Here is a 15,532-nt window from a genome sequence, read left to right as displayed (position 1 = left end):
TGTATTGTGGTAGTACCCAAAAGGCTTACTCAGGATTGGAACCCATTGCGCAAGGTGCTGAATAAACACAAAGCAGGACAGGGCTTGCAGGGTTACTGGCCTATGCTATGGCATGGGGAATCAGAATGCAGCAAAAGACATTTCAGGTTCAATTCACATTTGGTCACACGTTACTTGTATCTAAGATGGAAGGAAAGGGGGTGAGAGAGGGTGCCGCAAGACCCCACGGCCTGTGGGGAGGAAGTGGGAATTGCAGTGTTCTGTCTGTCCTTCCTGCCTTCTCAGTGAAGTCTATTGGGATGATGCATGCACCACAACAATGTCGGCATGCGCCACCCCAATAGACTTCACTGAGACTTCAATGTACTACTATGGATGTGTCACTAGTGACTCATGGAATGTGAGCAGGATTATCACAGCAGATTTAGGGGTGCTACTGTATGATGGCACCCCACAATGCACAGAACCTTGGGGGAGGGGGGAAGAACCAGTCTTGGTTAGATAAGATCTTCAATTGATTTGCCCACCTCATCTCTCTCTTTCCAGGGTAACTTGGTAGAACACACATCGTACCATGAGACAGAGCTATCCCAAGGTGCGAAACTCCCATACTGAGGAAATCAAAGTTACTGCAGGCCTTATCAGGTGCAACTCCAACTGCAAAACCTATCTCTTAACCTAAACTTTCCCACAACAGCTGTAATATAAGACTAACAACTAACATGAAATATCCTCCCCTATCACAGCCTCAATCCCTATTCAGAACCCATTGAGGCCAATGGGTGAGAGGGACAGAGATACCAATCTCATTCTCTTAATGTTTCAGCTGCCCTGTTTTGGAGGACCTGATTTAGCAAGGCACTTAGCATACGCAGAACTTAAAGCATGTTCTTATGCTTCATTGATTTGGATTTAAGCATATGCTTAAAAGCTTTGCTGAATTGGAATCTAATTCTCCAAATTGTCAGTCACTTTGAGAATGAGACCAAATGAAAATTCAGATCCATGAATTTGGAGAACTGCAAAAGCCAGACACAATGTATGCACTTAGCCTTCTCCTCAAAACTTTGCTTGGAAGAGTGGGGTGCTTTAAAAAAGTCCATGGGATATGCAGGGTTTATCTTTTTATTATCTTATGGTATTTAATACAGCGGAGCAAACAGAAAATAACCAGAGTCAAAAGCTGCTAGACTGTCCATTATTTATGAAGAACGATTTATCAACTTTGCACTTTAAAGAAAGTTTCTACCATTTAATATTTCAGGAGCAGAAAGTAATTCTTTCTGGCTTTTAAATTATACACTTTAGAAACTGTAAAAAAATCCTGCGTTCCAGTACAATAATGGGTAGCTATGAATTTCTAAAGAACAAACAGTTGCAGCCTGAATGGACATTTTGAAACACAAAACATTAACTGTGAGATAACCCTTGCCCTAGACGGTAACTGCTGATTTTAAGACTACAGATCAGCAACACAGCCTTTATTTTCAATTGAAAAGGAAATTTTCTGTACATGGTCACCTAAATGTCAGTTCTAGTTTGTACTTCTCAACATAATAAAGTAAAAGTGGTACTTGGCTGCTAACCACAGAGGATCTGACATATACAACTGCATATGTTGTTTTAGAGGAGGGTTTTGTTTTGTTTATTTTTTTTAATTTCAGTAAATGCTATAAGACACTATATTTCATTATGGCTTCGTAAATGACCGTATAATTGTAATTCCATGGAAACAACTATATTAAAAACACTAAGATTGCACAGTTAGATACTCACGAGTCATGAACTGTCACAACATGTTCATCCTTACCCAGGTGCATGCATTACGAGGCAGTATTTAACTACACAATGGGCCAGATCCACAGTTGGTGTGAATGAGTGTAGCTTCATTGAAGCAATACACACCAACTGAAGAACTGGCCCAATGCTTTTTAATACTGAACCTTTGCTACATACTGTACACACTTACAGAAGAACCCCGTGCAAAATACACTCTGCATGTGCAGAATATAGTTTTCAACAAGTTGTAACTTGATCAAAGCAAAACCAAATTTCACTACCCCGTCAGCAAGAGCTATTTCTAGGTAAACACACACTTAAGCTGTACCACTCCTCAAAAAAGGGGATAGGATTTCCTGTTTAATTCTTATTACTGGGAGGTACTAGATATGCTCATGTGACCAACAGGATAGACAGATAGATAAGTAGGCACTGCAGAGCGCCATTTAAAGTGAGGGGCCATAGATTTCCCCCTCCCACATCACCTGGCCATCCTTTTCCCCCTCCCCTTTCCCCTTGCCCAATAGCCTGACCCCAACCCCCAACCCTAGGTAAACATTAACTTTCTGTCTCTAATGGTTCAGCTCCTCCACAAAGGTGATAGGATTTTTTTTAAGATGCCAAAAATATATTTTCCCCTCCTTTATCTCCATGTTCAAATAGGACTGACAATAAACTTAAAACAAAACAAAACAAACAAACAAAAAAAAACACAAGAGCTTAATTCAACCTCACCCCCCAAAGACCAGACATTGAAAAACGTTGACCCCAAAAGGTGAAAGCCTCTGGAAGTTACAAGTTCCTGAAATGAACAGTACCATACAAGATGATGGCCATTCTCATTAGAAACCAACTCCCTGATGCCCACCCTGTCTCTCTTAACCTTTGCTTCTCTTCACCAAACATTCTATCCCTGATACCTCTTATTGCCCACTTTTCCCAGGTTTGGATCTCTGTAGCGGGATGGTTACCCGCTCCTGCCCAGTGGGGCTTAAAAGCCAGCCCTGGGAGAGAGCCAGGGCTGAGGGCAAGAAAAGCTAGGCTGATTGGGGAAATGCCCGCAGCTGGGCCATGCCCCAATCAGGCCGCAGCTGGGCCTATAAAGGGGCTGCTAGGCTGAAGCTTAGCCAGTCTCTGTCTGCGTTCAGAGAGGGAAGGGGCCTGGCTGCAGGGACCTGAGGGAGTACCTAGAGTGGAGCAGGGCTGAGGGGGAAAAGCCAGGGGAGCTCCGGCCTGGATACCCCCAGGCTGCGAGGCCTAGATTAGGGTCTGTTAGGTACTGAGGTTGCAAGGGGGCAGCCCGCGGACAGAGAGAAACAGCAGGTCCAAACCCCTTCGCCTGTGATGAGTGGCTGATACACTGCAGTCTGCCCAGGGAGCGGGGCTAAGTGAGGACTGGCAGTACCCAAGACTGAGGTGAAGTGGTGATAGTGGGTGGGGGGTTCCCCTGGGTGGGGAGACTGGGGCAGCACCCCAGACAAAAGAGCACCGGGTCCGGGAGGGACACGGGGGCCAGTGACAGGCAGATCACCAGACGGCAGATGGCGCTCCGGAGGCTGACTAGCTAATTTCCAAGGACAACCAGCAGGAGGTGCCGTGGGGTGAGTCCGGCTCTATTACAATCTCTTAGTGCTCTCTTTTCCTGCCTTCCCTGAATCCTTCCTCCAAAACTCTCTACCAAATATGTATTAGGGTTTTTTAAAAACCCCACAGAATTAACACACAATTCTTTATTCATTTTTATTAAATACTTTTAAGTGAATGGAAACAAACCAACCAACCTCACAATCTTTCTGTTGTAATGCACCTCTTCAAACAGGGTGCTAAAAAGATTGACATGGAATGGTGGCATCACCATTTGAAGGAGCTATACTAATACTAATGATTACTGATGTTATTGTGCACTGGCAAACCACGGAGTGGGGAGAAACCAGGCTATAAATCATGGAAAATCAGCAAAACGTATTATTTCCACCCAAAAAAATTTACCAGCAGAGACTTCATACAAGTCAACTGTTGCACATATGAAACTCTTCAGTCTTATATCTTAGCCAGTGGCAGTACGATTATTCAGGGGGAGACACCCATGACAGCATATCCAACTACAATTCTCATGTCTCTTCACTCCTATTTCAGTAGTTCTGTAACAGTCTGTAGTCTGAACTATTCATTTACTGATCCGTTTATACTGTTCAGTGGGGTTTTTTTATGCTGGAATTAAAAACTGATATTATATTATCATCTTGGATGCATCACAGCCTGAGCAGCTATTTTGAAGGCTTTAAGTGATGGGCCAACACAAGGCTATTCTCTGCACAGGGAAGAATTTCGCCTTTGGTGTACTGTTCTCTTGGCATGCTGCACTTAAAAGCATTAGATGAAGTATCAGCCAAGTCATACTTTTTAAATTGAACTTCTGATTTATGTTGCCGAGCCTGTGGGAATAACCGCCAAAGTAACACTTTCAGCCATTAGCTCTCGCTTTTCTGACTTCCTCAGTTTTGTTGCACATGGCTGTAGTGGGCTTGGGGGCAAGAGGAAAGGAAAGACTTCATTAGCATAGAGAATGTAGAAAAAATGCGTGCGGTAGAAATTAAATGGCAAAGTTGTGCTGCCAACATGGGCTGTGTGGAAATTAAACTTGTGGCAATGTCTGTTGGCAAAGACAGGAACGATAATAATACTGATCTGTAACCAAAATGATACATAATACACTGAGTCATACATTGCTACACTATGCTAATTAAGAAATGAAAATGTAAACCTATACACAGAGAGAAACTATATAGGTATAGTACTCGCAACTAATTGTAAACTTCTTGAAATTATATCATTAATTTTGTATTGTAATTTTGTTGTTCTACAGTTCACTATTATAGTAAATGATATATGTAATAGCTGACATTTATGCAGAGCTTTAAATACTGTAATGTATTTACAAACTATGGGTTTACTTGCAGGGCTGGATTTACACCTTACGAGCCCTGAGGCACAGCATCTTCAGCGCGCACGTGCACATCCCCCCCCCCACACACACACAGCTGACCTTCGTGTTTTCCATAAAAAAAATGAAACTTAACCCACTTTTAATTTTTAGTTGCCCCTAGAATGCCGGCACCCCTAGGCACATGCCTACTGTGCCTAATTGGAAATGTGGCTCTGCTTACTTGTGCAAATGTACATGTGTAGCCTCATTAAATCAATGGGACTGCTCATATGAGAAAGCATTCAGCAACCTAAATAAGGGCTGCAGTATTCAATCTTTTATGTGGGGAACCTGATCACCCCCCCCAAAATGTACTTGTCTCTGGATAAAAGCTGACAACAGTCCAGCAGGACATAGCAATCCTGCACAATTTACAACAGCATGTCAAGAATATAATATTTTATTCAACTGAAAAGAAAATGTAAATAGGAAGAATGTAATTACCCAAGTTAGAATTGCCCTAGAACACTGGAGTTACCATCATAATCATGCAAAAGTCAGAGGATCTTTCAGTGACCACAAGTAGCCGGGACCTTATTATCATCTCTCAACCAAACGACAGTACCCTCCAGTGGAAGTACTGGAACAGTGTTCTGGAAGTATCTTGCTGGGGCACCAGTTCAGTCTGGACTTTGAGGGAAGTATGCCACCTACTGAATCGTAACACCAACAGATAGCTAGTATAATAACCCTAATGTACTAACAACAGCCTTGTTAAGTGTCTGAAAGGATTTACAGTCAGGATGCCCATTTCCCATATTGCACCCACACTTGGTAATGCACACTTTGCCAGAAAACACGGGAATTAATACAGCAAGTTGCAACTGGTACAATACCCATGTACAAGCATATACAAAACAGGATCACGCTGTTTTGTACAAAAATAGCAAACGCTTCTATTGAATCGAACTTATGTAGCATTCAATCCACTCAGACTACTGGGGACCCATGCATCACCACCAGAATAATAGTTTTGTGACAACAATGAAAAGAATCACTCAGATCTTCATCTTAAACTGAAACGTTTGATTAAATAAACATGTTAGACTTACGTAGTTCTCCGACTTTCAGAATTTCACACAGCATTTTTGTCAGCTCGATGCTACTGCGGCCAAAGGGACATTCATGTTTGTCTTCTCGGCTGCTGTTTTCCAAGACAATCTGAAGTGGAAATCAAAATGGAAGTTGATTTATTTGAACAACATGTGTGTTGAAGAAATGTCCTCTATGCTCAGCATATACAGTGAACATCTGATTGCCTTAGTAATTTAAATCACAAAGTAACCTTGTTCTCATAAACTCAGGATTTTCATCCTAGATATTAGAAAAATAAATATCAAGATTATTTTTGAGGAATCTGTGGAAAGAAAGGAAGATATGTTCTGATCCATTTTACTGCTGCTGAGCTAAACACAGCCAATGGTCCCCCATGTTCACATATGCCCATTTCTGAAGCACTGTCATTCCAATAGAACATTGCTGCTCTGGTTCCAACTCTGCATGCAGAAATCGGAATGGAAACCAGCGGCAAAGGAGCTGATCATTTTTACATTTAATTTTGTGTGTGCCATGAAAGAAAATTAGATTTTTTTAAAAAATAAATAGAACTATTAAAAAGAATAAGTACAAGAATAATCTTAATAATAAGAATAATAACTTTGGTTCTGGGTCCATAAAGGCCTATACTAATAAAGTCTGTTTAAGCCCTATGAAAATAATAATAGGGTATGAAGTTGTGCTTATTGTATCTCTAATGCAGGTTTGTGCATGAAAAAGATTTTAGTAAATTATTCAGGAACAGTTCACTATAAAGGCTACCAATGTAGCACAGCCAGGCTCTACAAGTCTTTTGGCCATCTGCTACATGACAGTGCAAAAACAGTGGAACACAGATTTAAAAAGAAAAAAAAAATTCTGCGCTTTATGAAGTGATGTAACTCTTATTTTGGACAGAGCCATCCCAACCATTACAGATGGTCTAAAAATATCATTATAGAGAGGGGAGAATATTATTTATGAGAATACTACAGATTTTGCATAAACTGGGAGCAACTCATTTCTCATTTTGAACGCAAGAAAAGCAGGACAAATAGGGCCTGAAAACAAAAAATAATTCAAAATAGGTTTCTACTAAAAACTGGGCTTGTGATAATAAACTCTCATACCAGCTTTTAAAAAAGAAACAACGCAAGTGTCCTAAACAGCTACTGCCTGGCCAGAGGAAAAATATATTCCAAAGCAGATGTTTCCTAAGTACCATAGTACCTCAGATGCGCTCTCAATTTACTTGAGAAAGAAGGTGTTCAGACACTACTCTCTACTTAGTGTGATTTCTTTCTCTCAGCTTGCTTCCCAACCGTGCCCTTGCCTGGAAAAACTTTTTTTAACATGGCATAGAACAGGGGTGGCCAACCTGAGCCTGAGAAGGAGCCAAAATTTACCAATGTACATTGCCAAAGAGCTACAGTAATACGTCAGCAACCCCCCAGCAATCTCTCCCCCCACCACTCCCAGCAGTTAAGGTTGCCAGACACATAACAGTCACAAAAGCAAGAAATGAAAAGTTAAACCACCTCACAGAACACAACATCTATCTATAGACACATACCTTACCACTATCACAAAAAACATACACCATAGACCACAACCTTAATTCATCCCTCACATGTCACCATCAGATGTAATGTACAGGGTATAATGCCAAGCTTCCAAAAACGCTTTCTCCACACTACCTCCTTGAACACCATACAGTGTTGAGAAGGAACAGGAGATGCAGTTGGACTGCCCTGCCCTTTATCACCTCAGACGAAACCATGAGGTGAAGCAAGGGTGCATGCACAGATCAACAGACACTACTACTTTCAAATTCTCTGGCTCTGGATGCATGGCGTATGTGCGTAAACCCACAGTGGAATACAGTAGGGACCATCACCCAAAGAAGAACAAAAGGCTACCTATATACACAGGAGGAAAAAAGTTATGCTCCATTTTAAGGACATTTCAGACTGCAACCTTAATTGCAAAGAGCCTCTGCAATAAGATGTGCCTAATCAGCAAATCAATCAATGTATATTAACCAGGAAAAGACATTCCACAAAGAATTAAATACAAAAGCAATCCCTTCACCTCAGAAACCTTCCCACAGGAAGAGAGGGGAAAATGGGTTCTGAACTGTCCTCCAAAGATCAACAGACTCAGGCTTTGTCAGATAAGTGGAGGGAAACACATTCAGCTCTCAAGGGGTGAAATCTTGGCCTCATTGAAGTTAATGGTAAAAGTCCCATTGACCTGAATGGAACCAGGATTTCACCTTGCTATCTTAGTCATTTCTGAAGCACCCATCACCTTGCCCTTACTGGAAAGTCTTATAGAATGTAACAAATGGTTTATATGATGATGAGTTAAAAACAAAATAAAAACACCCAAATGCTGCAGAATTTAATAGAGAATAACAGCCCCTGCCATAGAAATCTATATGATCGCTGTGACAAAGTTCCTCCACTGCCTTGGTGTGTCCTGCGCTTATTGGCGGATTTGCTCGCCTCAGAGATTCACGGCAGCCCTCAGTTGGCCACTTTTGCTAGTGGCTCAAGCCTGCCGGTCACTCAGGTAACATCATCACTGGCCAGGTCAACTCCTCCTGTATCCAATAGGAAGATGGGGGGAACCCGGGCCTGCCCTCTACTCCGGGTTCCAGCCCAGGGCCCTGTGGATCACAGCTGTCTACAGTGTTTCATGTAACATCTGTGTGACAGCTACAACTCCCTGGGCTACTTCCCCATGGCCTCCTCCCAACACCTTCTCTATCCTCACCACAGGACCTTCCTCCTGATGCCAGACAGCATTTGTACTCCTCAGTCCTCCAGCAGCACACCCTCTCACTCTCAGCTCTTTGCACACCTCTCACTGACTGAAGTGAGGTCCTTTTTAAACCAGATGTCCTGATTAGCCTGCCTGTCTTAATTGATTCTAGCAGCTTCTTAATTGACTCCAGATGTCCTAATTAGCCTGTCTGCCTTAATTGGTTCCAGCAAGTCCCTGATTGTTTTGGAACTGCCCCTGTTACCTTACCCAGGGAAAAGGGATCTGTTTAATCTGGGACTAATATATCTGCCTTCTATCACTCTCCTGTAGCCATCTGGCCCGACCCTGTCAAATCGCTTAAAACCAATCAACCCACACCCTACAGAAAAGATTTCATTCTATAGGTTCTTACAATAATTCCTGTAGAATCCTAATTGTTTTATCCTTATTAAATCCTATAGGATTCTTCCACAAAGGTGGTATTTAATAGATGGGTTAAAGAATCACCAGTGAGTATGTCCTGCCACCTGCCTCCAGATATTTAGTCTCTTAGCGGATGTGCCCCAACTGATCTCGAACAGCATCAGTGGTACGGGAGGAGAAAGGCAGTCAGTCTCTTGGCCTCTGAGTAGTTCAATGCTCTGCTAGAGGAGTTCTTTTTTCTGCTAGAAGTTTAGGATTAAACCATGCCTAATTATTCAGTGCAATACCTGGATAACAGCTGTACCAAATCAAAGAAACACCTCTGCAATTTTTGTTTTACATTCCTGCAGCCACCCTTCAGGAACAAGTGAACATCTCTCCACTATGCATTCTGGATTAGGTCATTCTGTTTTAGAGTCCTTCTCATAGCAAAAAAAAGTGATCTGCTCCCAGACCCAAGTGCTGGAGATAGAATAGAATGATACAAGCAAAATGCAATGCTTCATCTCACATTATTGAAATCACTTGTTTTATTTTTCTCTCTCATAATAAAAAATAAAATCTGCATACTGGAGCGAGGGGCTGTTTTGACACAGATTTGGAGACAGCTAAGGAAAGTGGGTAATAAAATCAATGCGGAGAGAAAATGAAAGCGGAGGGAAAAAAGGCACCAGTCTTAGCAATATCACTGCTCCTGGCAAATGCATTTTGTTGAATTTCACATTAACCCAACGTGTTAACATTTCATGAGTGCATAAATATTTAATGGTAAAACTGTATCTTCATATAATGTTAAAGCAGAATTACTGCAATCAATAAGAATGGCTGAGAAATAGTTGAGGCACTGTGTATTACTAAACACCAAATTAAATGGCAATTTGAGTAATCAATATGTAAAGCAGCTTCAGAATGCTCCTTTCTCCTTCCATTCAAGCATCCATCTTTTCACATTTTCTGTGTAGAACAAAGAAGACATGACACATAGTAAAAAATTTTCAAGCAAGGAAGATGGAAAAGGCATAGCTGCCGTTAAATATGTGGATGTAAATTCTACAGTTACAGATACTGATCTTTAATAAGCCACAATTACTGTAAAAAAACAGCTCTTATAAACAGCCCAGAAGAAATAATTCCTAATCTTGGCAATAGATTTAAAACATTCATTAGTTTATCTGTAATACACTTTTCATAACTTAGGAATACCATATCCTGATGCAAAATAAAACATTAATAAAATACTGCTGACAAAGGCAGTATCTTTGTTTTATCTTTGTTTCCCTGAGCTCTCTGGTTGTGAAGGGGACAGAAATAGTCAGCGGGCAAACAGGTTTCTTTAGCAAGTTGCTCAAAAACACTAGCAGGGAAAGAAACATATCTATGAAGCAATATACGGATCTAGACCAAAAATACTCATGCACCTTTGTATTAGGTTTTATAACTTAGCTTGATGCATGATTCTATCCGTTTATTTATTCCTCTAAGAAAAATTAACAGCCAAGGTATCACCAAACCCACATAATCCTTATTCAAATGGAAATCCACAGTTAAGATGCAACTCCTCTTGGCCTCATCTCAGCCTTGAACTACCTGGCCGCTCTCTCCTTTCCTGGTACGGTACTACCTCCCTCAGTGTTTTCTGATGTTTATTATTTGCACGTAGTAGCATCTAGAGGCCCCAGTCAGGGATTTGGTCCTCCACGATTCTAAGTGCTGTATACACATTTAAAGAAAAGACAATCCTTACTCCAAATTGTGGGAGTGCTGCATGCTGCTCATTCAGTTCTCTCCTTCATTTCCTTCTATTGCCAGCCCTCTCAATGATCCAACAAAGAAACTGACAGGTGTGCAACTGTGATTCCTTCCCCCATATATGCATTATGTGTATACCATACAGTGTTATCAGAATGGTACAATTTGGGGAAATTGTACCATTCTGATAACACTGTATGGTATACACATAATGGCTTAATCTTTTCTTGGATATGACCATTTGAGTCAAGTTCTGAAAATTTTTCACTGGACCTCGGTAGTTTTCTGAAAAGTCTTTTAACTGCTCCAACTGACAGAATTTGTTTACAGCCTCATAATTATCACAAAGCTATTGTGTACAACATTATCTGGTTTAACTAAACACAAGTTATGAAATTTAGAGCACAGGCTGGAACTCCAAACCTAACCCACCACTGTTTTAAGTATTTAAACCATAACTGGGAAATAAGCTCAGTTCTTGTTCAGAGACCACTACCCCTACACTGAGGCACTGTGAGGAAAGTTAAGACAACTGCTATGTGCCGTGCTCACAGTTTAAAAAGGATCCAGGATGGAGAAAAAGGTAAAAAGATATAAAGGGAAAGAGACCAAGGAAAAGGAAGAAAAACTACAGGGGAGAGCAAGCAGAAGAAACAATACGAGAGAAGAGGCTAGGGAGAGCTCAGAGGAAAGAAAAGAGAATGAAGAAACAACAAATAAAGGGGGAAGTATAGCTAGAATACAATAAATAAAATAATAAAAAAATAAAGGGGGAAGTATAGCTAGAATACAATAAATAAAATAATAAAAAAATAAAGGGGGAAGTATAGCTAGAATACAATAAATAAAATAATAAAAAAATAAAGGGGGAAGTATAGCTAGAATACAATAAATAAAATAATAAAAAAATAAATAAATCAAATAATAAATAAAGGGGGAAGTATAGCTAGAATACAGAATGCGTGTACAATACAGAAGAGAGTAAAGCTAAAAAGGAAGACAAAATAAATCCTAAGAGGAACAAGTTGAAGATGTTACTGAAAAATAAGAAAATAAGAATGGGTTAAAGAAATGTGAAAGGGCAAGAGGAGACAATTTTTAAGAAAGTAAATGTTATTTACCCCGTCCCCCCCCCCTTTTTTTTTTTTTTTTTACCATTCCCACAAGTAATATTCTATAGCTAATTAAGGGGCAGGAATTGGAGAATATTGTTGCTGCAAATGTTGTCTGACTGTTTTATAATGTATTTTTCCAAGTTATTTAATTTGTTCCACAGCAAATACTGCTTTCGCCCCCTAAATTTCAATCTTTATTGTGGAGTGGAGGGGAAAGTTTCCAAATACTTACTAAACAAAATCAAGGTGGGTCAGAGAGAGAAACGAAGGCCTTTGTTTACATTTGGAAATGGTACCATTTCAGTCATTGATTGTCAGTAATCGATATAGCTGACCTGGTGCTGACCATGGTTTGACCTTGTCTACACTTACAACTAAACCTTAGACAGCAAAGGGTCAACTAAACTGATTGTTTAAATGATGCTTCTTTCTACAGCATCAAAGCTGGAAATGATAGACATTTATCCAGCAGTTGTCCTGGAGGGAGACAGGCACCTTCTCCAGTAAACAAGAATGCTAGACATCCAACAGCCACGAACCCAACTAGGCATCGAGAAAGATATAGAGGAGGAAATTTCTTTCTTGGTACACGTGATTTTTTTTATACCGACTACTCTATATACTTTACAGTATGTTGATTATAATCAATAGGAACCATCACCCAAAACTCTTACAATAAACTGGTAACTGCAGGAAAAAAGTCCAAAACTACAGGGGATAGCATAGCAAAATCTCAAGTCTTGTGCCAGAATCAGAGATACAATGTAAAGTTTCCAGCAACAAACAGGAAACAAAAGTTTTACTTAACTGTTGCTGGAAACTTTACATCATTCCTTGGTGATCCTTCATTGACTATCATGCCATTGGAGCATGATACGGTCCCTCAATATTGGGCAGACACACATTTTTCATATCTGATCATAACATAACGTTGACCTAGACGAGGCAAGCAGCTTATATGTTTTCAATTGACTTTTTATTAATAACTGAGAACAAAGTTATAAAGATGGGTATTGCCTTCATGATTTCCACCATCAAAATATAGAAGGAAGAAACTGGCAGCCAAATATTTTCCTTCAATGTTAAGAAATAAATTTAGCCAGTCCCCTAGTTCACACATTAAGGATGACATTGGCTCAAAGAATATTGCTCCAAAGCAAATTGTTGGTGGTATTTCTTAGATTCCTGCACTGAGCTATAGGTTTGCTAATACCACAGAGATTCATTATGACTGGGAATGAGATACAGAGTGAAGGACTAAAAGATTCATTACAGCTACAGTAATACAATAAATCCCAACATAGATGCTTTGACAGGCCTCATGGCACTATTAACTATGAATATTTCTCTACACTTGTTGTACAATAATATAGCCAAGCCCTACTTTTCTTGCAGTTTGTGACAGGCAAACATGAAAAGGAGATGTTGGCTAAGATAATAACCCTCACCAGATCCCATAGAAGCAATCTGGAAGTATTTGAATGCTAAAAGAAACATGACGTTTATCTTTTCTTCTGCTTTGCATTTTCTTACCATTGGTTATGTACAATGAACTTCTCTATCATTCCTGCCATGTCCAGATGCCTTAATTGCCTTGTCTGGAAGTAGCTTTTCCTGCTTGTGCTGGATAAGAGGCCCTATTATGGGAAGATAGGATTTCTGTCTTTCCCTTTCTCCACTCTGCCTTTGCTCCCAAAGCTTTTATTGTCATTTTCCTTTACATACATCCCACTGTCCTTCTAACCATCTTCCTCTTGTGTTGTCTCGGTAACCTCTCCTCCTACCTCTGTTATCTATTTGTTTTCCTTCCACCTTCCCATGTTGCTCCTTTTGCCTCCCCGTTCCTCAGCCCCCCATCTTTCTTCTCCAGCCTTCTGTGGAACAACTACAGCTTTGCAGGACAAAACAAAAAAATTACTACTCCCAGGCAAAGGGATTTGGATCACTGCCTATCATCCAGGGAAGGAGGAGCTTGGAGTGGTAGGCCAGAGGAGTTTGGACATCTTATTCAAATGGCAGGATCAGAGAGAGGCTGATCAGCCCTAAGGGAAATAATCTCTCTGATATAAGGAACTCAGCTGAAAAACCTTGCCTTTACTAAAAGGAAGCTAAGGTTTAACTACTGGATCAAGTTAAGGGCCATGGGTGATAAGTCTGTGATGGATCACCACATAGGGAAGTTGGGTGCAGAATATCCAACTGAGGGGTGTCCTGTAGTCTGCTGCTCACAGGAAGAGCTGTCAAACCACCAATATGGTTAGCCAGCCATGAAACAATGTGAAGCAGTCCTGTGGAAAAAATAAAATACGTGATCATGTAACTGAAGACTGGACCATAATGCATGTGCACCAGGAGTCAAAATTAAAGTTGAACATATCTGAATACCTTAAATCTGGTATTTCCTTCCTTTTGAGTGTTTGACCTTGCAACCTTAGTAACTTAGTGGGGGTTTTCTCCATAATTGTGTTTTGTTTGGAATGTTTAGTTTGGCGCCTGAAAATTAGGAAGTTCTTCATATTGTTTTGTACTGAGCAATGGATACGCAGTATAATAAAATCAAATACTGCAATATTAGATGCTAATCTGGGATGTACCTGCAATTGTTCCTCATGGACAGTGCTGCACAGTGAATAATTCCAGACCGAAAGAACCTTTCTGCTTGTCGGACTGTAGTGCCAACAGCATGGCATGCAGTCCAATTTCAGAGCCTTTGATGCTGCCTTGACATTATTCCTGCCAAATGTACATGAACAGTAAATTCCTTTTGTAGTGAAGCACAATGGATAACGCGACTGACTACGGATCAGGAGATTGCAGGTTCGACTCCTGCCTGGCTTGTAGCACGTGCCCCTGCTGCCCATCTGGTGTGGTGGCCCTGCTTTTGCGCCTCCCTTTGACCTCTTCCAACCAAACCAAATCACTCTAAGGAAAGTTTCACAATAAACAGGAGGTCCATCCACCACTTCACCTTGGGAAATAGGAACAGAGCCTCTCTTTACTTCCTGCAGGTGCTGAGGGTACTACTGGTGGTTGGAGGAGGGCCTTTGCAACGCCATGCAGTGTCTCCTCTTCCCCCCTGGAGCCACTGAAACAATAGTTGGAGCCAGAGATTCCTCCTTCCCCCAGTATTGAAGATAGGGTTGCCAGGTGTCTGTTTTTTGACCAGAATTCCCAGTTGAAAAGGGATCTGGTGGCTCTGGTCAGCACCACTGACGGGGCAGTTAAAAGTCCAGTTGGTGGCACAGGCAGGCTCCCTACCTGGTTCCGCGCGGCTCCTTGGAAGCTGCTGGCATGTTCAGCTCCTAGGTGTACAGGAACCCCGGGGGCTCCGCATGCCGCCCTCACACTGAGCACTGGCTCTGCAGTTCCCATTGGCCAGGAACCGGAATGGGAGCTGTGAGGATGACACCTGCAGACTTGGCACCATGCAGAGCCCCCTGGCTGCCCCTCTGCCTAGAAGCCGGACGTGCGGGCAGCTTCCCAGGGGCTGCCTGAGGTAAGTGCCACCCAGAGCCTGCACTCGCTCCTGCACCCCAACTCCCTGCCCCAGCCCAGAGCCCCCTCCCAGCACCCAAACGCCCTCCCAAAGTCTGCACCCCGCAACCCTTCCCGCACCCCAAACCCCTGCCTCAGCCCTGAGCTCAAGCCTGCAACCTCCTCCCGAAACCCAACCCCC

General features: G+C 41.5%; 1 protein-coding gene across 5 annotated transcripts in view; it reads right to left on the bottom strand.

The window, feature by feature from the left end:
- Nucleotides 1-15,532, bottom strand: part of ELMO1 (engulfment and cell motility 1) — a 418,423-nt gene that overhangs the window by 192,384 nt on the left and 210,507 nt on the right. For all 5 annotated transcript variants that reach the window (XM_074945335.1, XM_074945337.1, XM_074945338.1 and 2 more), the window contains one exon: nucleotides 5,818-5,926. In XM_074945335.1, coding sequence (XP_074801436.1) covers nucleotides 5,818-5,926 — 109 coding nt within the window. The remainder of the gene's footprint in view (nucleotides 1-5,817; nucleotides 5,927-15,532) is intronic.

This window comes from Natator depressus, chromosome 2, assembly GCF_965152275.1.
Source record: "Natator depressus isolate rNatDep1 chromosome 2, rNatDep2.hap1, whole genome shotgun sequence".
Taxonomy (NCBI): domain Eukaryota; kingdom Metazoa; phylum Chordata; order Testudines; family Cheloniidae; genus Natator; species Natator depressus.
Note: the sequence above shows the minus strand (reverse complement) of the source record. Positions and strands in the feature narration are given on the sequence as shown.